We start from the raw sequence: 23,976 nt of genomic DNA, 5'->3' as shown, positions 1-23,976 counted from the left end.
ATGGTCGTAATATTAAAGTATAAATTAAAACAAAGGTTTAAACGTAATTTAAAAAATATATATAGTCTATTTTATTATTATTTGTTTATTATTATCATTCTTTTTAATTAATTTTATATACTGCCTACATGGAGAGAATGGGACTCTCACACACTCGACTCATCCATCATATTTTTTCCACTTGTTCTCATCTCACCTTCCTAGTATTTTTTCCCTGAAAATTAATGTTGTTGTTTTTATTTTAAGAAGACTACATTCACATCAAATGTTCAGAAACATTTATTTTACACCGGGAAATAACTTTTTTTTTTTTTTTGTCATACAATAACCATGCTACAACAAAGGTCTAATATTATTATTTTTAATAATTCAGTGTATGTACAAGAGACCTTCACTATAGAACTGAGTAGCATAGTTTCAGAGTCAAATTCATGTAACATACCATTTGAAACAAGGACAATTCATTATAAACAAGACAAAATAATATCATAAATAAAAAAAGCATAAAATTACCATTTCACTATAATCACACTAAACATTTTATCTCCTTACTGAAGACATACTATGCAATGATTTCCTGACCATTTTTCTCCAGCATGTTTTATTTTTTCTCCTTTAAGCAAGGTATTCATTCAAATGAAAATCCAACATTTTACTGACTAAGCCATACTGTTTATACGAGTGTAGTTCTGGTACAGATAAATGCACAGGGAAAAAAAGACCACAGAGGCTAACATCCATTAAAAACCATCTAGAGCATTGAACAAGGGGATGAGAAAGAGAGTAAAAGAGAGGAGAAAGAGAGCAGATAGTGACCTAAGATACCATTATACTCGATAACAAAATGTAAACAATTCAATGAAAAATGATTACAGATTGAAAAGTAACAAAAAAAAAAAAAAAGTGAATGAACATGGCTGGTGACATTTGTATTTGGCTAAAGCTAGAGCTAAGATGGAAAATGTGAACAGAGAATGACAGACAACATTCAGACCTGCCCATGTCAGCAGGCAGTGTGGGATGCACTGTAAAAAGCATGAGTTTATATGGCATTGATGGTCATCTTAGTGTTTGTAATCACAGATTCAGGAAATCAGGTTTGTTATGAGAAGGTTATTAAAGCACTTTCAGTTATACTTGACAAGAGAACTGACCATGTGTGATCCGTTTAGCTGTTAATGTCGCCACACACACACGCCATCTAATTCACAATTTCACCAAAAATAAAACAGCATAAACATAATCAACAGCAACACAATGCAGCTTCAGGATAGATATTACATTACTAGGCTTTATGAAATAGTTTAACTGTTTAATCTGCTGAGGGATAATGCCACATTTCTGAGGCTCCTCAAGAGGAGAAACTATCAAATAAATGCTTGTGTTGGCAGGTAGAATCAAACCTTAGCTGCTCAAATAATCTTCAGGACATCAAGGATTTCAAGTTTGGTGACGAACTTGCAGTTTAACAAAATGAGGGAAAGCACAACTGCCAAGAAAAAATATCTCTTACATAGTCTTCCATTTGCTTCATTGTGAAAATGCCTATTTTTAAGACAATTACGATTTTAGCATTATTTTCATGTCAAATTCAGAATATTTCTCTCTATCCTTATACTGCAGAGAACAATCCCATGACCACTGCTGTAATGTAAACACATTACAGAAATGTCCTAAAAACAGGCTTCATACTCTTTTAGGTATAATATACATATTTTGTCCTTGGACTTGAAGCATGTATCAAGATGTTAATAGTGTTAACCAAAAAAACTTTGTCACTTCAATAAATAAATTGGAAGAACAAACATCATACATGGCTACCGCTTAGGAATTAATGTCTTTAAAATACAAGCGTTTATCTCACAACAGACAGCATATCTTGGCATAGGGAGTCTCAAGTGGCCCCAAGAGGCCATAACCACAGACACCAAGCATAGTTCTCTTAATATGCGGCAACAACTAAAATATAAAAATGACCAAAATATACATATACTGTACATACACATGATGTGTATAGATTGTATATCTATATAAAAATGTCTCATCTGTTATAGTTTCCACCTTACGTACACACTCACCGTGATATGACACTATGGGAGTCTATGTCAGATTGTGTTCACAATTCTCTTTTGATGAGAGAACAGAGACACAACTGGGCCAAACTGAGCTTAACACTAAGACCAAAGCCAAGAGCCCAACATGTTATCGCACATCAACGAACAACTACACTACACAGAGATGACAGTTAAATCCATTCCATATATAGAGAAGAGTCCTAAGTTTGGCTCAGCTTGTTACAAATGGTTCTCAGAATAAGACGGGAACACCAACACCCAGATGTAAATGAGCAAAATACTAGGAAGGAATGAAATATTAGAATTTGCATCATTTGTATCTCTCTCTCTCTCTTTCAGAAAAAAAAAAGCTCTAATAAAACAAAAAACAACATTACTTATGGATAAACAAAGGAAAGCGATCCAAAGAATCCAATTAACGTTGAATCATGTTGCGGTTAATTTCAAAACTTAACTCAATTACATGACATGAAGCAGATAAAATTGTCTACAGGGACACGAAAGATTCAAACTCTGCAGTGAACCAGGAATATTAGGTATGCGAACAGAATATCTGAGATTTTAAAAATGAATTATATTCCTGTTGTTTCTCAGCGCAGTTGCACTAGTCTTCGAACACCTATGGCAAGTTCACAGAGTCAACTTTAAACCACACTCAAGTACTTATAAATGGGAACAAACATTTCATGTCAATAAATATACCAAAAACGGAGTCAAGGAACAGTGCATGCCACAGGACGACGAGCAAATCTGGCTGGAGGAGGAGCGACGGAACGAGTGGAAGGCAAGATCGAATGTTGAAGGCAACAAAGAGATCAGGGTCAACAACAGGATCTTTTTAAATCTTTTTTCTTAAGCTCGATTTATAAGCTACGGTACGGTGAGGCGAATGTGAGCCACTCTTGTGTGGGTGAAGGAAGTGGTGTGTGAATAAGAGACGGGATACGCTAAAGAATTCAGCTCCATCGCTGGCTTTCCTCCTCTCAGAAACAGGCTTTTTTAATTGTAGTTGAAGGATTCTTTCCATTTTTTTTTTCCTCGTGGAGAGATGGCGCAGAGTGGTGAGAGACAATCCACAGGGTGGAGGTGAAGAGAGTGGAGCGTTTAATTGAAGCCGGTGTCAGTGTGGTAAGTAGTATGGTAACCGTCAGACGTTAGCTGGGTGGTTTCTGTGGCAGACGAGGGCTGCATCACGATGGGCTCACCTCCACCTGCCTCTGCAGAAAGATTTCGACAGGACAGAAGGGTTTAAACTTAAAGGTTCTGGAGGACAATAAGAATAGCTGTTAAAAAGTAGCATGTTGAGGGCATATAACACACATCTAACCTCTCTCATCGGACTGCAGTTGGGCCTCTAAGTCTTCGGGGGAGACATAGAATTCCTGTTCCTGTCCCTCAGGTGGCCGCGGTTTACACTTCCCACAGCAGCAGTTACAACAACAGCACAGGCAGCAGCAGAAGTAGCAGCCTGTAGCCAGGCCACAGAAAATAAACAGAGCCTGTAGGGGGAGACAGAGAGCCACACAACAAATAGATTAAAAAATAAATAAATTAAGGTTTAAAAGTTAGTAAAGTTTTTTTCTTTTAAGAAATAATGTATACTTTTATTTAGGAAGAATGCATTAATTAATCAGTAATAATTGATAAAAAGTAAAGACATTTCTATTTCAAATACATGTTGTTATTTTGAACTGTCTATTCATCAATGAATCCTGAAAAAGTTTTTACAAAGATATTACGCAGCACAATTGTTTTAAACATTGATAAGTAGAAATATTTCTTCAGTACAGATCAGAATATGACTTGCATTATCATTATCACTGGAGTATTGACTGGAGTAACGGCTGTTGAAAATTCTGCAATAACATTTTTTAAAAACCTTTTATCAGGCCAGGTCGGGAATTGTTTTAAAGTCCAGCCAGAAACACATTCTTACCTTGGCCCACCAGCTGGACAGGACAAAATAAGTGTTGACGTTCTCTTCACCAAACTGTTCAGCCACATACAGTCCAAGAGAGCCATACTTGTCATAGATGTTTCTCTTTGTTGAGTCGTTAAGAATGGCATGGGCATTGTTGATCTCTTTAAACTTATCAGCTGCCTCAGGGTTGTCAGGATTCTTGTCAGGGTGATATTTCAATGCCAATTTCCTTTAAAAGACAAAAAGGGCACATCAATTACATTAAATACTTTCAGAGTTTGGTCTTTGGACATAATAAAGGCTAAAACTGTGCATGGCAAATGGCCCCTGAATGCACTTAGTTTTATTGAGCTGCAGGGTTCCATATTGCTGTGCACTGCATTTAGCCTATAAACATCTGATGAAAACTCTGTCCAGCAAAAGTGAAGAGAAGCGGAGCAGAACGCTGAACAGGGATGCAGAGGAAAGGACGGAGCTTCTCAGACTCACCTGTATGACTTCTTGATGTCATCGACAGTGGCCAGTTTGTCGACACCCAGCACATGATAGAGAGATTCTCCAGAGGTGGAGAGAGTGCGCTGCCTCTGCTGCTCAGCCATGTCAAATCAGGTCCTCAACAATCTGAACACACACAAACACACACAACATGCTGCATGGCAATATTTAAAAAAATACAAAGTATGAATACTGAAGCATTTCATTTGAACAACAGGGAACGTCATGACAGTGGCCTAATGACAGATAACCTTCATCATAATCTTAATCACTTTTAATCAGAAGTAATCATGGATCTTTATTTGCTATGGTCATCTATTGATTAATTTACCATTCAGATTTGTGTGCAGTTTTGTTTCGTCAGTCTTGGGTCTAACTGAAATCAGAGGGCATGGCATATGTAGAAAGTCTCTCCTTGCACTGCATAAAGTCCTTTGTTCAAAATATTAGAAAGCAATTTAGCTTTAGTTAAGATGCTGCCGTCAAATCTCAGTAATGATAGCAGACTGCTTCAACTATACGACTAACATGTCTACTCTTCAACACAGATAATGGCTTTTTCACATAAGGCAACGCTGAACATGTTCAATCTGGGATGTCACTGTGGCAAGTTATTTTTGAACATTATTTCTATAATATTATCTAATATTTAAAAATTATTTTTAATAAAATTGGAATACTCTCAAACTGAAGTAACATTTAATTAAATTAAAAGTGTTTATTTCATTTAAGTAAACATATCACAGCTCAAACTGAGTTTCACAGATCTATGATTTGATCAGAAAACAGATATTCCGAAGCGGTGATCTTCTCCTGCTTCAAAGTAATTCGCTGTTCTGATTAAAGCTAACCAACAAAATCTCATTTCAGACGTCTGCTCTCATCAACGTTTATCAACTGTTTATGATCCTTTGGAGTTGCTAAATATGTGCTGATTATAAATTTGCCTCTAAAACCCTGGGGACAGAGAAAACGCATTATCAGATGAACAGCAGACATGCAGAGAGAACATGTCCGGAATTCTCCAGATCATAATTTGGGGTTTAAACACTAAAACCACTCAAGATAATTAGTAGTTTAATTGGATTTCAGATCAATACTTCAACTTAGAGACTAAACAGATCACCTGGATCTTTTAAAAGATGGCATAAAGGTTTTAATAATGGCCAAACATCAATGAATATCATGCTGCTTCTGTTCATCTGTCAAAGCATAATGTTCAGACTGTTGACACATCCCAAAGCTGTTTCTAATGACAACTAATGCAGTCATTTTCAACAAATCCTTTACTACTGTAATGATGACATAAGCAGTACTCATGATTCACCAGCTGACTCACACTTTTTCTATCAGCTTATTCTTTCGTGTTGATCCCCAGAAAGAGAAATCAATACCACAGGATATCACAGGTTTCAGTTTCCAGCAGGTGACATATTCATATCCTAACAGGGTGATGACAGATTTTTACAAGTATGGATCAATCAAATGCATACTGTTATGTTTACTGTAGACCGGAGATTTCAGCCGTACTATGATGTACCAGAGGACATGAAATACAAAGACTGACACAGTTTCATACATGTAGAAGAATAATGCAAGTGGTAAGCTGTCTCTCCATGTGCTTTGAATGTCTCATCATGTCTATGAGAGGCCTGGGTTTGTCAAATCAATCTTGTGCACCACAATAAGCTTTCCTCAGCTGACTGTAGCACCTCAGATAGTTTACTCAGCACTGCTAGAGCCCAATAATTCAGACAAGCATTCAGGGCTTCTGAAGAAGAGTGTGACTCCTCAAAGAAGATATTAGTGACATATCAGGACACAACTCTGTATAATGACATGGGTATGACAAAGGTATTACAAGGAGAGGGTGTCTTATGAGGACATAACCCATGTCCCCATTTTTCAAAATGCTTATAAATCATACAGAATTAGTTTTTTTGAGAAAGTAAAAATGCACAAAGTTTCCCGTGAGGGTTAGGGTTAGGGGTAGGGTTGGTGTAGGGCCATAGAATATACAGTTTGTACAGTTTAAAAACCATTACGCCTATGGGATGTCCTCACTTTTCACAAAAACAAACGTGTGTGTGTGTGTTTCACGTTAGTTTGAATAATCTAAAAGTAGCATTGTGCATAATTTATAATTGATCTCTAAACACCAAATTCTGTTGTGAACTTGGGGTTTTTATGTTATTCATATGTGTTAATGATAAGCATCTATATAGTATAAAATTATGATAAAAAAAAAAACATTATTATTATAAATGTGACATGTTATGGCAGCATAGTGAGGATTGAGGAGCTGAAGAAATGGTCTGGCTGCTTTCAGCTTCACGTCGTTCCATGACACTTTCAAACAGACCCACCCATGATCCCCCAACATGGTGTCTGGGTTGACCGCTCACAAGATTTTGCGACAAAGCCAATAAGCAGGAATTATAGGTAGTGCATCATGAGTGGTTTGTGAACACGCATTGTAAGGGATTCTTTAAAAGAACCCACTCAATTGGGTCCTGAACAAATGTCTCTTTGTGTTGGTTCTTTATTCACTCCAAAACATATAGCGAGACCAGTACAGTGTGAATCCCAAAATGAAAGACTGAAACTTACATCTGAATAACTTGTTTAAATGGAAAGGTGTTGCTAAGATTTAAAGGGTGGTATCATTACTTGTTTATAACCGTTTTTACAAATATTTTCATTGTTATAGCAAATACATATTTGTGCAAATGAACATCATTCAGTCATGATTTTAACAAACCTTATTAAAATAAATAAAACATAATCCCCTTTTTATTGCATTATCACTATTTTTATGTAACTCTGACTACATGTGCTGAAAAAAGAGAAATATGTGGTCTTTACATAAATATACAAAAATATTTTAAAAATCATTAAGCTGTCAGTACGTGTATTCATAAAGTCAAAAGGTAATCTAATAATGTGGTCTAAGTTTAAATGTTAGAAAAAGAAATAATTTTTAAGACATCTTGCCATACCAAAAGTGGACGTTTCTGTAGAATGATCCAAATAGTATTTTATAAAATTAATTAATTGTTACCAATTAAAATATATTATATATATTAGGCCAATAATTTTACTGCATTTATTTAAAGTTGTGAAATCATTCCACTGCATGAAAGTCTGTGATATGTTATTAAAATGTGTAAACGCCTTATTTCTGAACTATGTCTGTTCTATTGAAAATATTAAATTTTTGTATTATTTGGCAACAGAACTCCCGGGTAAGGACCCGGAATCGAAATCGTTAAATTCCGCACGATTCCCATCCCTACCGTTTACAGATCGCCACGCAACTGCGCTATTCGGTCTGCATCAAAGAGCGCTCGTTTTTATAACACGAAATGACGCACTGTGTGTTCATAAGACGGCGACTTTATATGTGAACATGAAAAAATACACATGATTAATTCATTCATATAATAAAGCTGAGGAGGGGCGATTTGCTGATGTGAATCAGAGCAACAAACGGGGTTTTCCCTGCCCTTTAAATTGCAGACTGTGATCTACTGTGTCAGTAGATTACTGCAGTAGACGGAAAGTCCGTTTTAGTTCACCAAATGGAGAGGATTTACAGATAATCTCTGAGGTGCTTCGCTACTGCATCACCAGGAAGGGCCCGGTGCTCCTGTTTGCTTTGCGCTCCAGCATCCATATTATCTGGCCTGTTCGCTCGCGCTCCCGTTACACCACATGAGACCAATCACCCAAGCCTATGATAAATCAGGAGAGTGGATTCAACGCATGCACCGCTTACCGTTTCGTCGGCCCCGACGTCGTGATATAATTTCAGTGCGTTAAAGGAACCGATGTTAAATTTGTGGTTGCATCCCCGGGAACCGCTCGATCAAGTGTACCAGATGCAGCAGATATCGCTCGGCTCCGCCCACCCGTGACATCACCATAACGACGTGCGCTTCACCCCCTGCTGTAGAACTACTGAAGGCCCGTTTCACTGGACGAAAGGGGTCTTACACTGTCATCGAGGGGATATGACCAAGGAAACATAATAGTAACCCTAATATTACCTAATGTCACCTGTGTTTAAAGAATAGTAATTAACACATTTTTTGACTTTCTGTTTGTAATGCTATAGTCAGTTGTGATTTTTCATGCGGCTCCAACTGTCCTCTGTCGCCACCTTTTGGTGAGTGATAGCACTTGCATCTAATCATTTGTAGGCTACACAAGGGCTTATCGATCACTCAAGACTGAGACCGTTTTATTATTCTAATCATATAAATGGAATGACAATTGTCCTGCTGTTTCATTACATAATTTCAACCATCCCTGTTAATACACTTAAATCAATGAGGTTGATGAGTTTAAATCCATTTGTTCCAAATAACAAATAAAGAAACCCCAATGTGTCTCTGAAAGGAAGAATTTGTTGTCAACATGATGCTGAGATGATCTGAGGGTTAAACCAACTCACTTTGCTTCAGCCAGTGCTATGAATACGGTTACACCAATGACGTTCACCAGAGCCAGGATTGAGAACACATTCAACCAGGAACCTGTTACCTGTGATCTCAATCATGTAGCCAGACAGATATACCAACAGCAAACCTGTGAAATACAGTACAAAGAAAATAAGATTATGGGGAAAGAACAGAAGAAGAGCAATTACAATCAACAGTACAAATGTGGTGAGATGTTAGATATAAGTAACTGCAGGACTTAAATGTGAACTTCTAACATTTTGCAGTATGGTCTAAATTATGAGAAAAAATGTCATGACATACTTGGTCTGAAAAAAAGTTATGAGAGAAAGGTTATAATTATGAGATAAATTCTTAATTATGACAAACATTTGAGTTCTAAATCATACTTCTAAGAATAAAGTCAAATTTCTGACAAATTTAGTATTAATTATTAGATGAAAATCCAGATTATGAGATTCCAGTAATTATGAAAATTCCGGAATTATGAGATAAAATTCTAAATTATAACAAGAAAAACTATTACATACTAAATCAAAATTATGAGATAGTGTTAATTATATGAAAGTAATTCTGACAGAGGTAAGAAATTAAGTCAGTTGTCACTTTCGAAATTATTTTTCATAAATGTATAATCATATTTTGATTTTTGATTTGTCAAAATGATTACTTCTGTCAACATTTTCAGATTAAAAACAGATCACCTTTACTATTCACATTTTTTCTAATTGTCAAATAGAATTCATAATGCGTACACTGACCTATCAAAAATACTGTGACTAAACTATTTAAATGCTTCTTCTACAAGTGTATGAGGATACTAATGTCCAGTGGACTGTATAGTCTGCATACATGTAACTGGTTACATTACAGAAAAAGGATTATAAACCCACCAGTAAAAGCAGAACATGCGTTCATAACCCCTGCAAGAAACATATTTAGAACAATACTTATTGCATTTTAATGAAATAAATAAAATAACATAATATTTAATTAAATTAAATAATTAATAATTAATTTTTACAAGCAAGAGGTGGACTCACCAAACATTCAAAACTCCGAGATATAAACACAATTTGTGAATACCAGCGTGAGATGATAAAGATATAGCAGGGACCTCAGTACAGGAATCTCTTATTCCATGGTGAGTCAGATTAAAAAAAAAAAATATACTAATTCCAATTATTCTATCCACGCAGTTGCTATGGCAAACACAAATACTGAAGCCAACTCTGATTGTTTCTGATTCACTGTGACTTCTCTAAAAGACTTCATTATACAAATTCTGGCCTTCTGAGCAATAAAACAGCACTCAATCAAAAAAAGAGCACAAAATCTCAAGAACAATGCCACTTAAATTAAACATGTAAAGGATCGTATAAAAATAAATACATTTGAAGTACCTTGAAGAAGACATTTCCTTACTCAACAGGTCCAGCAAAAACAAGGAGACCTGCTCCATAAAACACACTCCCCCATTCAAACAAGTCCATCATCAGGGAACACACACCTCCAACCAGCAGCATCCTAAGAGAGATAAAGACTGCTTACTTACAAAATCATGAATAGTGTGGAACACTACATTAAGGTATGTAATTCCAGAGGTGCTTGCATAAAAGAGTGAATCAGTTTTATTTCATCCTTAAATAAAAAACAATATGAGGTAAAAGAAAAAATGTAGGAAAACTTGGTATTATTCTTAGCTGGGTATTATTCTTACCCTATGTCGCACCCACAGGTCAGTGTGCTCATCAAAAAACCTCTCTCTCCCTCAATCACTCGCTGAGCACAGATACTGATAAGAGAAGGGTAGTCAACCCCTAAAATACAAACTCACAATCATGTCCTTCTGAGAATTAAATGCTCACTTTGAAATACTTATATAATTATATAGTAAGTATTTAATAATCATGTACCAAAGCATGATTCTTTTTCCTCATGTGGTGGAAATAGGCTTTTGTAATGGGCAGAAAAAATATAAGTGAATGCAAAAAATGTGTACTACTGAAATGAGTCGGGGAGAGATGATTCTGATATACCAAACTAACTTAGACCCACCCTGGTAATTACAGCCAATGCCCCCCAGCATCCAATTTCACAAGACTTGCTGGAGGACAATTCCATTTCAGACATGTAGACAGATTTCTAAGGCTCTTTAATATATTTTTTTGTTCCCTTTTTGAGGTAAAGAAAATTTCAGTCTAATTTCCTCTCATTCTTTAGACAGTTTTCTCCCTTTACTCCTCAACCTCCTAATGCTCTCACCCTGCATTACCCCCAGTAGAAACCTGCTCATTTTCATGATAACAAGAGGTCGGAGTCCAATGTTGGCCAGGAGCAGTGTAATAGCAGTCATCACGGCCCAGGTGGAGGTGGACAGCGGCAGTGCTCTCTCCTCCTATCTTGTAAAAACAAGGTTCATCAGCATCAGCATCTACCACTGTCTATAACTGATCTACAACCTGTACGCTTAAAAAAAAAAACAGTAACCCCAGGAAAAAGCACCTAGCACTATGCCAGTCTGGTTTTCTTTAAATTCTTCGGCCATGGTGACAGCACAGATTGGCATGGCCATCCGGGACCAGTAGAGAAGACATGTGACATTGCCTAAAGATGTTTTCAGTCTACAGGTGGTTTGAAGCGGTCCGATTCTTGCTCAGCAGCCATTAAATCCAACTGAGTAAAAACCAGACACCGAGAGCTGGTTCGGTGCTGAAGAAGAGAGTTTACTTCTGCATTTATAGAGCGAGCAGTAACACATAGGAGGCGGAAACACACCTATGGTAAACGTTTGAAGCGCAACTCATCCCGATTTGCATTTTTGTTTTAAGGACTGAAGGTGATAAATAGGTAGGAATGTAGTGATTTTTGTACAATTGGTGACACAGGACCACAGTTGGAAAATGTGTCATCTTGCAACATCATTCTGTATTAAATCTCTGTGATCTCGGATATCGGTAGAAGCGGCCTTATATATAATAAAAATAAAAAAAACAGTAAACAAAACCTACTGTGAAATCAACTTTATCCCAAACAAGCAATACAAAATGTAAGCAAAAAATTAGACAAAAATCCTAAACAAAGCCTTAGGTCTGTAATGACAATATAGGTTTTGTAATTAAAATAGCTCTTATAAGAAAGGGCTAAACATTGTTTAATCCACATTATCAGCATCTGTAGCTTCTCATAATGATAAAGGTAGTTATAATCCATCAGTCTTTTTCTTCCCATCCAGGAGCTGATATTTCCCTAAAAACAACCTAATACAAGCATAAGGACATACTACTGTATGTGAAACCAGTGAAGAAGTTGGAATATTCAAGTTTCAAATAAAATAAAATCACAAAACACATGATATAACAGACTGAAAATGAGCAAAAACAGTACCATAGTAATATTTAATGTTCTTCAGAAAATAGGCTACCAGCATAGTAAATGGTAGATTAAAGTAAAAATTTAGGTTTAAGGTTTTCAATCAGTATAGTTTTGAAATAAACTTATATACTGTTGATCAATTTACCTTTTTTTTCATAGAGGCATCAAGAAAAAACATCATATATAGATTTATATTTGCTATCCAGTCACTGACTGTTCATAAATAAGACAAAAATTAAAATGTGTTCATGTGGATTACAGTCTCTACTTGGGGTCCTCAATGGTGCCTTTGCTGAGGTCTGTCATTCTGGAGTATTTCACTTTTTTCTGGTCCAGTTCGTTTTGAGCCCACAGTAAAAGCTTCAGCACCTTTGCTATTTTTGGGGTAGATTCCCTGTTCTCATAGTCTAGAACAGCCTGGTTCACCTCGCTCCACACCTATAGAGGCAGACAGAACCAGGAATTAAGGAGGGAGGAACAAGTGCAGAATTCAGAACAGGTACAGTCATGTGTATAAAAAGGAGAGTCAACTGTCATGGAAATGAAGATCACTAATGTTTTATTATGGTTTTTTTCCTAAGGGCTTGCTATATTATTAGCATGTGCTTTAAAGCCTTGTTGGTTAAAGGAGTGGCTGATCAGCTTTCTTGAAGGCTTGATTTGTGTTTATGCAGCATAACATGTTCATGCTTTATAAAAAAAAAACAAAAAAAACAACAACATTATTTTCAGATAATTTACCTTTATTTTATTTTACCTGTTTCCATTCTCGTCAAAACGGTCTGTTGAGTTATTGTTTCTATGAAGCCCCTCTCACAGAACTATGCAATTGGTCTCAGATTGGTTAGCTGGCCCAGTGTGTTGTGATTCGCTAACCGTCTTTAGTGCAAGTTGTTCATAAGAGTAAATCTGCATTTCATTCAGCTCATCTGCTGTTTTGTTCAGATATGTTTTATGTAATATAGTTTCACAAAACTAAAGTTAGATCATTCGGTTTTTGCTTCAAATTTCAAAATAATACAGTCTAGTTTAGATTAAAAACTGCTACATGTATGCTGCATCTTTGTTTGGATAATGATGAAAATCCAGTGGTTGCCTCTAATTTTAAATGGAAAGAGCACAGAACAAAACCTTAGTTTGTTCATATTAAAGAGATTTATTTCATTTGTTTTACTTTTTGTGATTTGGGGTTTGTTTTAAAATATACATTTTATATTCAGAACTCAAGTTTTGTTATATTTCAATTTCAAAAAGAAACGTGCAGCAATAGCCTATTGAAACAACACCTTTTAATTGACTGAATAATGTCTTCAATCTCATGAAGTGAATCGTTACATCCCTACTCTTGAATGAAGAACTTTAATACAGTTGCTTTGATAAGAATTAATGTACAGTATAATTTATACAGTGAGGTTTAAATAGTGTTTTATTTTTATATTTGTTTATTCTGTTTCTTGAATGCTACTGCTAAATACACCTGCTCTACCCAAACAATAAAGCACTGTTTGTTTGATTTCTATATTATTTGTATTTAGGGTATATCTTCGTTCTTATTTTTTTTATGATAGATAAAGATAAAATTATGACAAAGATTTTTATCTTGCCCGCTTTGGCCTTAACATCTGCCATTAATTTTTATTTTATATTCGTTACCGTATAAGGCTTAAATAGGGAAATTAGTTTGGCTGAACTGCTCAGACAACTTGCAAAATAGTAAAACTAATGATAAAATTGTGTGGTTTTCCTAAAACAAAATAAAAAATAAATAAAAAATAAAATAAAAAAATGCTTACCTTCTGCCTCTGCATCATGTTGAGCAGGTCTCCAAATGGCGATTCTTCAGGGTTGTCAAAGGCGAGCAGTGCCAGGGTTCGCTCCATCTCAGTAAGACATTCTCTGCTCTCCTCTCCCTGTTCAGCCAGCTGTGACTGTGCAAACTCCAGCGCTGCCTCAGTCTCCCGCAGACGGATGAGCTCAATCAGATGCTGCTGCTACAACAGTTTACAAGAAGAGTTAACAACAGTTTCACAGTGAAGAACAGATCAAGTTTTACTAGAAATATTGTTTTCTTTACAGTACTTTTCAATTTTTTTGTCATCTCAGGTGCAACAAAAAGCCTTCATTTCTATGTTTGCTTGTGCATTGATAATAAACGCAACATGCCCATGGATTCCGTCACGGTTTACACTTGCTCTCTAAAACGCTCTCGTAGGCCTGGTTTATACCTGCTATTTAGATGTATTTTTGATGATCCAATCACAACTGAATGACACTAAATACAGGTGTAAACAAGGTCTAAAACAAGCTAGTCCAATTTCAGCCACTTCCAGAGGTAGTTACAAACGGATTGCTTTTATAGTTTACATGCCCATGTGGTGAAATGCTTTCAAGCAACCACATAAAAAAACTGTCTCACTGCCCACTTCCATAAAATGTAATATTTTAATGGGAGAGGTTTTGAGAAAGCACAAAAAAACTGTCGATTCAAAATATGGTATATTGTGCTAAAAACCACAAATTAGGATTGAAATCACGGTTACATTTTTCAGTGATTTTTCAAGATTTTATTGTTTGTTTTTAAGATTTTAAATGGGTTGGCGCCTGTGTATTTATCAAAGATTTTACATGTCCACACTCCTGTTAAAGCACTGAGGTCATCCAATCAGGTGCTCCTCAATGTACCGAGAACTAGGTTAAAAAATAAAGGTGATTGAGCTTTTTCAGTGGTGGCACCTAACTTGTGGAATAGTTTACCTGTACACATAAGAACTGCTCAGACTGTTTGAATTTTTAATAACTTAAGACACACCAATATTCCTTGGCTTTTATTTCAAGCTGAGCTGTGACATTGTGATGTTTTTACTGTATTATACACTTATTTGTGTGTGACTTTTTATTTTTATTTTTTGGACACTTTGGTCAACCATGGTTGTATTTAAATGTGCTATATAAATAAATTGAACTGTACGGAACCTTTTGCCGAGTTCACATTGCATGATTTTAACCCAATCTTCACTCATTGACAGTTTTGTGGAAATCGCTGATTAATGTCCACAAATCAGAGGCAAATCAGTGCTCATTCTCATGAGTGACAACCAAGTTGTGTGCATTATCAAATGCTCTGTTGGTGATCATCTGTAATTCTTTCTAATGAAAAGCTATGTACGGTGTGACCCCTTGTCACTGATCTCTCACATAGTGTGCCCACAACAGAAAATAGATGGCACCCCAGCCAGCCATGCAGAGTGAGCAGCAATTCGAGGGACTGAAAGCCGATTTTCAACAATTTTCAAAGTCGTTGGATTGCTGCTCACTCTGCATGACTGGCTGGGGTACCATCTAGTGCCTGTTGGCTTAAGGTGGTCATATGTCCTCTTTTTCCTGGCCAGAATTTTCTGAATTGCCTAGATCAGTGGTTCTCAATTGAAGTCCTTGCATACCACCGCTCTGCATATTTTGCATGTCTCTCTAATTTAACAAACCTGATCCAGATAACCAGCTCATTACAAGAGAGCTCCATGCAAGAACGGTGTTCCGATTGACATGGTCCCTACACAGTGTTCTTGCTCACTACTCCCCAGGCATGGGAAATCTGTTTAAGTTTAATTCACTTCAGAACATTAATTCATGGTTTTGTGTTACACCATGTCCTGCAGCATCTTCACACACTAGAAACTAACATTCTCATACATTATGTGTATTTGCATTGTTTTGACCTTTCTCCTTGCACACCACAATTCGTTGACTGTCTGTACAAAGTCTGCTCACTATTAGTCAAAGTACGTTTTAGAAATTATCTTTAGCAAGTATAAAAACAACTGGAAAACAAAGCCGAAACCTGGATATTTTAGATAATTTGGAGATCCAGGGCAGGACATGTCCAGTAAAAAAAAAAGGATGACCTTGTCACCATTCATATTCTTTTCTTTGAATGTATTCAGTGTTATGACTTAATTTTCAGATTTATATTCATGTGCTGCATTCAGGCCTGCTGCAGAAGTGATTGAAAGTGTGATGAATTAAGATGGGTTAGTCTAGATGAAACTGAAGCAGGAAACACATTTAAAACGCATCTTAATACCAGGTGTGAACAGTACTTTAGGCATCTCCCTCTCTCCAAGCATGTCCATATATGGTCAGATGTTTACCTGAAGGTGAAAGTATAGGTATCGATTGGAGTCGAGGAGGTCTGGGTGGAGGCTGTTAATGAGAGCAATGGCTTCCTGGATCTGACCTTTAAGAACCATTTCCCTGATCTTTATCCTCTCATCCAGAGAGTCCAGATCCACGTTCGGCTCAATTCCAGATTCCATACGAAACTTCTCTGCAGCTTCTTTAAATCCCTCTGTGGAATATGATCATGATCAGTGGGGATGTTTATGTATTTGATATTGCATTAACATAATGTAAATAATGTGATGAGAAAAGGCTACACGTTAGTGCAAGTATACTTGTATTTATTTTAATTTATACATATCTGTGCATTTGACTTCAAATCAAGCACTATGCTATAATATAAAATAATACTGACATACCTGTTACTAGATAGTTCATTATAAGCCTGTTCATATCTGCCCTCTGAAAGTGCACATTATTCAGTTTATCCATCCATTCCTCCTTGGTAATATCCACAGGCTTTTCTGAATAACTCATCATGGATGTACTATGGTAAACATGACATGTGTATTAAAAAAAAAAAGAAAAAAAAAAAGACATTTGCACACATCCAACATAAAAATACACGTCGTGGACTCACTTTTAAATGCTATTATCAGATAAGTAGTTTGACTCACTTTTAGTGTACTGTGCTGTCTATGTAATCAAAAAAAAAAAAGAAGCTATTTTCACTTTTAAATAGTCTGTGATGTTGGTGTTTGACGGTAAATTAATTAACTGCACTGTGCACGTTCATGTTCATATTTTCGCGGTGTTTCTTCTCATAGACAGCACATCAGAGCAGCCACTGGCCAGTCAACAGTGTACGCGACGTCAAAGGATTATGGAATGGTGACACTGATGTACTTGACAGGTTTAAAATTATTAAAGACTAGTCATTAAGTTTTGAAATTTCGCCTTAATTATTTTTCGCTTTTATCGATATATGAAAATTAACAAGCTATGATGCATGAACCTCTGCAACGCGTGAGATTTGCAGACGGGCTTGTTCAGCTGTTTTTTAACAATAAAATTGCCAAATGACCACGCATGGAAACAAAATAATAGGCAATAATATTGATGTTGTTTTTTTATTCATGTTATTTATTTGTTTTCATCTGAAAATATGAAGAATGATGATAAAATACTTACTGTTTACGTTTGTGTTGGTGGGCCTCACCGAAGATCACGCGATAACAGACGAGAGCTCTTAATGAGACTTGAGGGGACGTCAGTGATTGGTCAGAATACTGACGTCACGGTTGCTGTGGCAAAGCTGGTAAGGTTGCCAGATCTTGTGCCCGATTTGTTTTATTTACGGAACATTAATATCTGGAACAAGTATTTATTTATTATTATTTGCTTTAAAGCTATTAAAGGAAAAAAATATAAACGTTTGAAATACGTTTTTATAAATTGCATATTGACTTCATACATAAAAGTCTAATGACAATCTAATTATTATTATTTATTTATTTATTAAATATAGGCCTATGTAGATCTTAATTGATAAACTGATAAATCAGTCAAATTTCAATAACTAACCTCGTAATGACTAATCAAATTGTCATAACTGGACCTTAGCAATAATGACCAAATATATTTTTAGTATTATCTTTAACTTCTCCAGCAATTTCAGTGGATGATCATGAAGAGACTAAAAAATAGCCTGCCCTAATATAAACAATAACCTTGGATGGCTTACATTGTTACTCTAAAACCTTCCCAAAACAAGCATGAATTTGCCTGATCCTCTTATGCAACACACTGCTGTTCTTGCAAAGCAGGCATTAAAACATATTGTAAAGGGCGAGAAAGATAATTGATTATGTCTCAGAGATCAGATGAGACTCATCTTTATTATGTGGACCTGACTGGACCAGATGAGAAATCCCTCTGGAGGGGGAGATTTTGGTTGTAACATGTTAGATAATACAGATTAAAATAAATGTATTGTTTTTTTCCATTCCTCAACAGCCGGTAAGTTCTCCTGCTGATGACCAGACGGTATGAACCAATGAAATGTGTTTGTGAATGTGTTTTTGTTCTTTCAGGTTGAACCACACCATATGTTATTTCTCATACAAAACAGGTGATGCAATAAAACATGTTTGTGTGACATTTATATTACTTTTCAAAATCAAAACTCTTTGTTCCTTATTCCTTGAAGAACTCGAGACAAATTTGACAGAAACATCTAGGCTATTTATTTTGATGACTTCATTCCACAATAGCTAGTATAGTCTATTATGACAAAGATTACCGAAAATTAAAATATAAGGGTTCAGATTTCATATAGGCTACTCTTTTTTTCCACAGTGTTCATGTTATAGCCTAATATTTGCTTAAGCAAGAACTTTCTAGTATGTTTAATTGAAATAGAAGCTATTTCATTGTGTAATTATGGGTAATATTATCCATAATTACATATTGAAATTAAATAATCAACACGCTGACATAAAGACTTCATGTGACAGTAGGCTATATGTGGTGTCATAATATTCGGTCTCATGTTTAGCTGCTCAACAATCCTCCGCATCTCTTTCAAGTCCCGAGCTTGCATCAGAATGTGGTTTTTGGGAGCAGCGTCGCTATCTTAGACAGTTTTTTTTTCTCGTTTTGATTCAGATTGTACAATATGACAGCTCGCAGGTCACCAAGCGCGTCGTTTAGATCGTGCATGCGCCTCCGTTCACGCGCACCGCAGCGTTCTCGGCGCCGAATTTCTGTGAAATCCATTTTACAGACACTGAAAACTGTTTCTGTCCATCTCCGAGGCGGTCTCTTCGATTATGCGGTGGTCTGAGGTTAATTAATGGGAGGGCTGCGTGGAAACTCCTTCAGCGAGGCTCTGACCGTAGGGCGTGCAGCTCACGTGTGGAAACGCAGTTCACAGTCAGTGTCACCATTCCGCATTGGATTCATTCTCCTGATGTTCATTCTGTCAGCAAATATGAATGTATTATTCGTCTATGTGCAACGTCTCTTGTCGTTTGAGTTTGCTGCAGTAAACTCCTATTTGACCTGTCGAAACTTTTCAAGGACTAACATACTGTCCAATCAAATCTGCGTCCATCAACACACACATACACAAACAGGTGATGTTTTATCTAATAAGAAGCGTATTGTTTTACAATCATAATAACAACGATATTAAAAACTTGTTTACTTGATGTAATGACGTCTTGCTTTTGTAAACGTAAAAACTTCATAATTTAGGAGCTGAATATTTTTTGTTTAAATGACAAATGTCAGTAAATAATTTTAGCCTAGATGAAAGCAAATAATTAAAGCTATTATATAGCCGGCTATTTAATTATTTTATATATATATGCCAACTCAGAATTTGATTGTTGATATTCTGTCATATAAACTGACTGTGTGAGAGATGGAAAAGACTGGCTTTGCTTTTGGAAACTGGGTCATCACGCCAAAAATTTTAAAAAGATTTCCCTCAAAAAGTGAAAAGGAAACTGGGCTGCACACATATACTGTTCTTGAATGTCAGTTATAATAAATGTAAATAAAATATGAATGTAGGCTAATGCAATTATATTTAGAAAACAGTTTGCTCCCATTATTAACAGATTTTATGTTAGTCAAATTATATAATAAATGACAATATTACTCCTACACCTGAGAAATGCCCAAAACAAGTCTGATTAATTAGTCATCATTTACTAATGCAAATGAACATGATTAAAATTAGACTTGCAGTGCTGGAGGAATCCTGTGCATGTGGAGGGGGTTGATGGAAGGCACTCAGATATTCTGTGATAAGGAGAAACACAACTGTTTCATCATATCATAAGTTAAGAGTCGATGGCCTAATTTGTTTATTCTAAATGCAAGCATGATTGAATTAGCCATAAACATAAAATAATGACAGACTCAGAGAAATTAAAAAAGATAAATTAAATTAACTGTAGGCATGTAGCAGACACTTTTATCCAAAGCGACTAACAGTGCATTCAGGCTATCAATTTTTTTACCTATATCATGAAATTATACATAAAACATTTTTGGATCATATTGGCAGTGCTGGATGAACTAATTATACTAATTGTACTTTTCAGCTTATACCAAAAACAAACAAACAAACAAAATATACACACACACACACACACACACACACATACATATATATATATATATATATATATATATATATATATATATATATATATATATATATATATATATATATATATATATTAGGGATGCACGATATTGGATTTTGGCCGATATTCGATATGCCGATATTTTCTAAATAATTTTGGCCGATGCCGATACCGATATCGATATATATACAAATATATACTGATATATTTACAAATATATACTGATATATTTAAACTTTAATTTTACTGAAGAGAAATCCATGTATCTCTTCTGTACTGATTCTACCATAAATTTATCATTTTACAAATGTAGACAGACATTCACATCTGAAAAACAGGTCAATTATTTCACTTGGAGAATATCGGTTTGGCTCATCGGCAGAAATATTCATATCGGCCGATACCGATAATGGTCATTTTAAGCTTTTATCGGCCGATACCGATGTTGTGCCGATATTATCGTGCATCCCTAATATATATATATATATATATATATATATATATATATATAAACACACACACAGTGAATAAATAAATACAATTAAATAAAACAGTATGTTTTACAAGGAAATATTTCAGTCTTTCTACTTCAAAATGTTATGCTTATATATGTGTGTGTGTGTGTGTGTGTGTGTGTGTGTGCATTATTTTACATGCCATAAAAAATGTTAAACAAAATTTAATCACAAAATCACATCATCAGAATCACAAATAAATCAAACACACACACAAATAATGTTTTTTTAGTTTCTGTCTGATGTGGAATACATCTCTCCTCAAATGGATCTCAGCTACCCAATGCTGAGATCAACCCTGTGAAACTGCAGATGCCAGTAATAGAGTAACACTATATCACTTATCAACAGATTCGTCCACTGGACGGTTGGCTGTGGGGAGATGGGGGTCCCTGAGTAGGAAGTGGGGTGAAAGTAAAATCCGTTGCTGGGCGACTGAATCATAGTTGCTATGGTGAACTTGAGTTGAGCAGCTGGTCCAATCAGCTGAGACATGAAGGGCAGAGTGGATCTCATACTGAAGAGAGTGATGTAGAAACACGTGGGAGGAAGAGAGAAGGATGGTGGGAAGAAGAGAGAGGGAGACTGGAAGTCAAAGAGAAGACTGACACAGTAAGAGAGGGAAGTTGTAGAAATGATCAAACGGGATGAAAATAGGACAGCAACGAGGAAGATAGTGAGGAGATTAAAGAGCTAAATATAAATAAAAAAGAAAAGAAAATTATCTAGTCCAGAATATTCATGTACTAAATTTAATGTTTTATGCTCATTTATTTTTGCCAATTTTTTATTAAAAATAATTTAAAGCACAAATGTAAACATCTTTTAATAGCCTAATCCCTTAAAGAATATTAGGCTTATTTGACCTCGACAGCAGGGTTAGAAATACATGACAGTAGAAGCAGGTGCAGGCAGTTACTTAAACTCAAAGGGCTTTCTCAGCTCTTATTCATCTACATTATCTTGACTCCTCGTCAGTGACAAAGCAGCTAAATCGCCTCTGCATTACCAAAGCCTCCCTCCTGCACTGACTTGCATTTGTGGGACGTCTTGTGATGGAGAGGCCCTGGTCGCGCGGTGGGGAGGACAGGCCGCTGAAGAGCAGGAACGCACGGGATGAATGCTCCGGCTGCTATTGAAATGCAAAGACAAAACTCCTCCCTTGCGCAGTGGAGAAGGAAGTAGGCCCAAGCTATCGCTCCAGGGGAATAATAAATAACCGTTTTCCCCGGTTAAGCATTTATCCTGGGATTTTACACATTTACAGTCGAACTGAGGGGGATTGGAAATGAGGTGAATTCGAGATGGTGGATGGAATTTAGCCTATACTGCAGCAGAATAGACTATTGCACGTGGGTTTCTAAGGTTCCTAAACATTCAAATCCATTTTCACTTCCCCCTTTTTTTTAACGATTTGATGGCAACTCGCGCGAGCAAAGTGCGCATCAAATGTAGCCTAGCTAGTGGACTCTGCAAGCAAAGTAGCCTACATGCACATTACGGATTTTCTTATTAAATTTTGGGCCTCAAATTAATATGTAAGGTATGTATTATCTTATACTTTTAAGAAGCAATTTCAAACGTTTAACTACGAAAATCATATTACAACGTGCAAAGTCGAAAAATGCTCGCGAAATCATTTCACCGGTTACTATAGCAACAGCGCCACTTGCATAAAATCGATGAAAGCGGCCAATTTTAACTATCAATGTACTGTAGCTTAAAACTTTTTTATTATTATTAGTAATGACTAGGCATGACACAAAACTGTTGCGAGAGATGTAGGCTAGCTATTCTCCGAAAATTATTGAATTCAATAATTGAAGAATTCGCACATAGACTACAGCAATTGTAATGTAATGTAAAGGGCGCTAATGGCTCTCAGTCCTCCGAATGTCAGCCTCACTGGTTTTCAAGGGCATCGTCCTGATGGGGATTTGGATAACGGTATGGGAGGGGGCCTTCGGAGCGGGTCATGACGTCACCGTGTCCCGATGTAATCCTCTCGCGCTTGAGTCCTATCAGCAGAGGAGGGCGAGCGCGCGGGGACGCGAGGAAGCACTAATCTCTCCAGAAGGGATCAGCGCAACCAAGACGTAAACGAGGCCATTAAACACTACAGCAGAAGACGATTACGATAAAAATACGGCATACAGACGTTGTGTTCAATCGGTAAGAGGCTGGCGTGACCTCGTTGCGGGATGCAGGAGGGATACGGCGGCAGCCCAAAAGATGCTCGACGGAGAAAATAAATGGAGCATCGTGTTTACGGGGGACAGTAGTGGTGTTTCGGTCATTTTGCATGTTTTGGCGGTGATATAGCCACATTTTGACCTACGCTGGTTGGCAGCTTTTTTTAAATAGTTGATTGTGTATTTTGAGATTTTAAAAGTGTTTTGTTTACACTTCATGTAGTCTAAGGAATGCACTACTGCAGATGTCAGCAAAATGAGCCAGAATCATAACAATGCGCGCCCTTCGGACGGATGCTACCTTCTTCGTTGCTTTCATTCTGTTTGCCTGCGAAGCAATCCCTCTGTTTATTCGACAACGATTCATTTATGATATGCTATATCTGGGCATTGACATTCTTTTTAAATTCCTAAATGTGCTGCCACTGAGACACACAAATTCCAGAGACTCAAAAGGAGGAGGACAATAGCCATGGCTGCTTGAATTGAGGCTGCAGAATCATATAGAGAGCAGCTCTTAAAGGGATTGAATATAGGCCACTGGATGGCCCGCTCTGCGCAATATATGCTTTGGGATTTGACTGTGTTTCACGTGAAATTGAAATTGGAAACAATGTAGAAACACTATTGTGATAATTATTTGACGTTATGTCGTCGGTGTGTT

General features: G+C 36.4%; 2 protein-coding genes across 2 annotated transcripts; both read right to left on the bottom strand.

Annotated features, from left to right (window-relative positions):
- Positions 1 to 582: 582 nt before the first annotated feature.
- On the bottom strand, positions 583 to 8,438 carry LOC113076448 (dnaJ homolog subfamily C member 5). Its single transcript, XM_026249112.1, has 5 exons — positions 8,270 to 8,438; positions 4,486 to 4,617; positions 4,012 to 4,225; positions 3,403 to 3,574; positions 583 to 3,292 (listed from the first exon to the last, which is right to left on the bottom strand). Exons 2-5 carry the CDS (start codon positions 4,593 to 4,595, stop codon positions 3,180 to 3,182), a joined length of 609 nt encoding a protein of 202 aa, XP_026104897.1. The 5' UTR covers positions 4,596 to 4,617; positions 8,270 to 8,438; the 3' UTR covers positions 583 to 3,179.
- A 3,524-nt stretch (positions 8,439 to 11,962) lies between these two features.
- On the bottom strand, positions 11,963 to 17,703 carry LOC113076447 (glucose-induced degradation protein 8-A homolog). Its single transcript, XM_026249111.1, has 5 exons — positions 17,637 to 17,703; positions 16,865 to 16,992; positions 16,478 to 16,674; positions 14,123 to 14,320; positions 11,963 to 12,767 (listed from the first exon to the last, which is right to left on the bottom strand). Exons 2-5 carry the CDS (start codon positions 16,983 to 16,985, stop codon positions 12,594 to 12,596), a joined length of 690 nt encoding a protein of 229 aa, XP_026104896.1. The 5' UTR covers positions 16,986 to 16,992; positions 17,637 to 17,703; the 3' UTR covers positions 11,963 to 12,593.
- Positions 17,704 to 23,976: the final 6,273 nt, after the last annotated feature.

This window comes from Carassius auratus, unplaced genomic scaffold (genome assembly GCF_003368295.1).
Source record: "Carassius auratus strain Wakin unplaced genomic scaffold, ASM336829v1 scaf_tig00020493, whole genome shotgun sequence".
Classification (NCBI taxonomy): Eukaryota; Metazoa; Chordata; class Actinopteri; order Cypriniformes; family Cyprinidae; genus Carassius; species Carassius auratus.
Note: the sequence above shows the minus strand (reverse complement) of the source record. Positions and strands in the feature narration are given on the sequence as shown.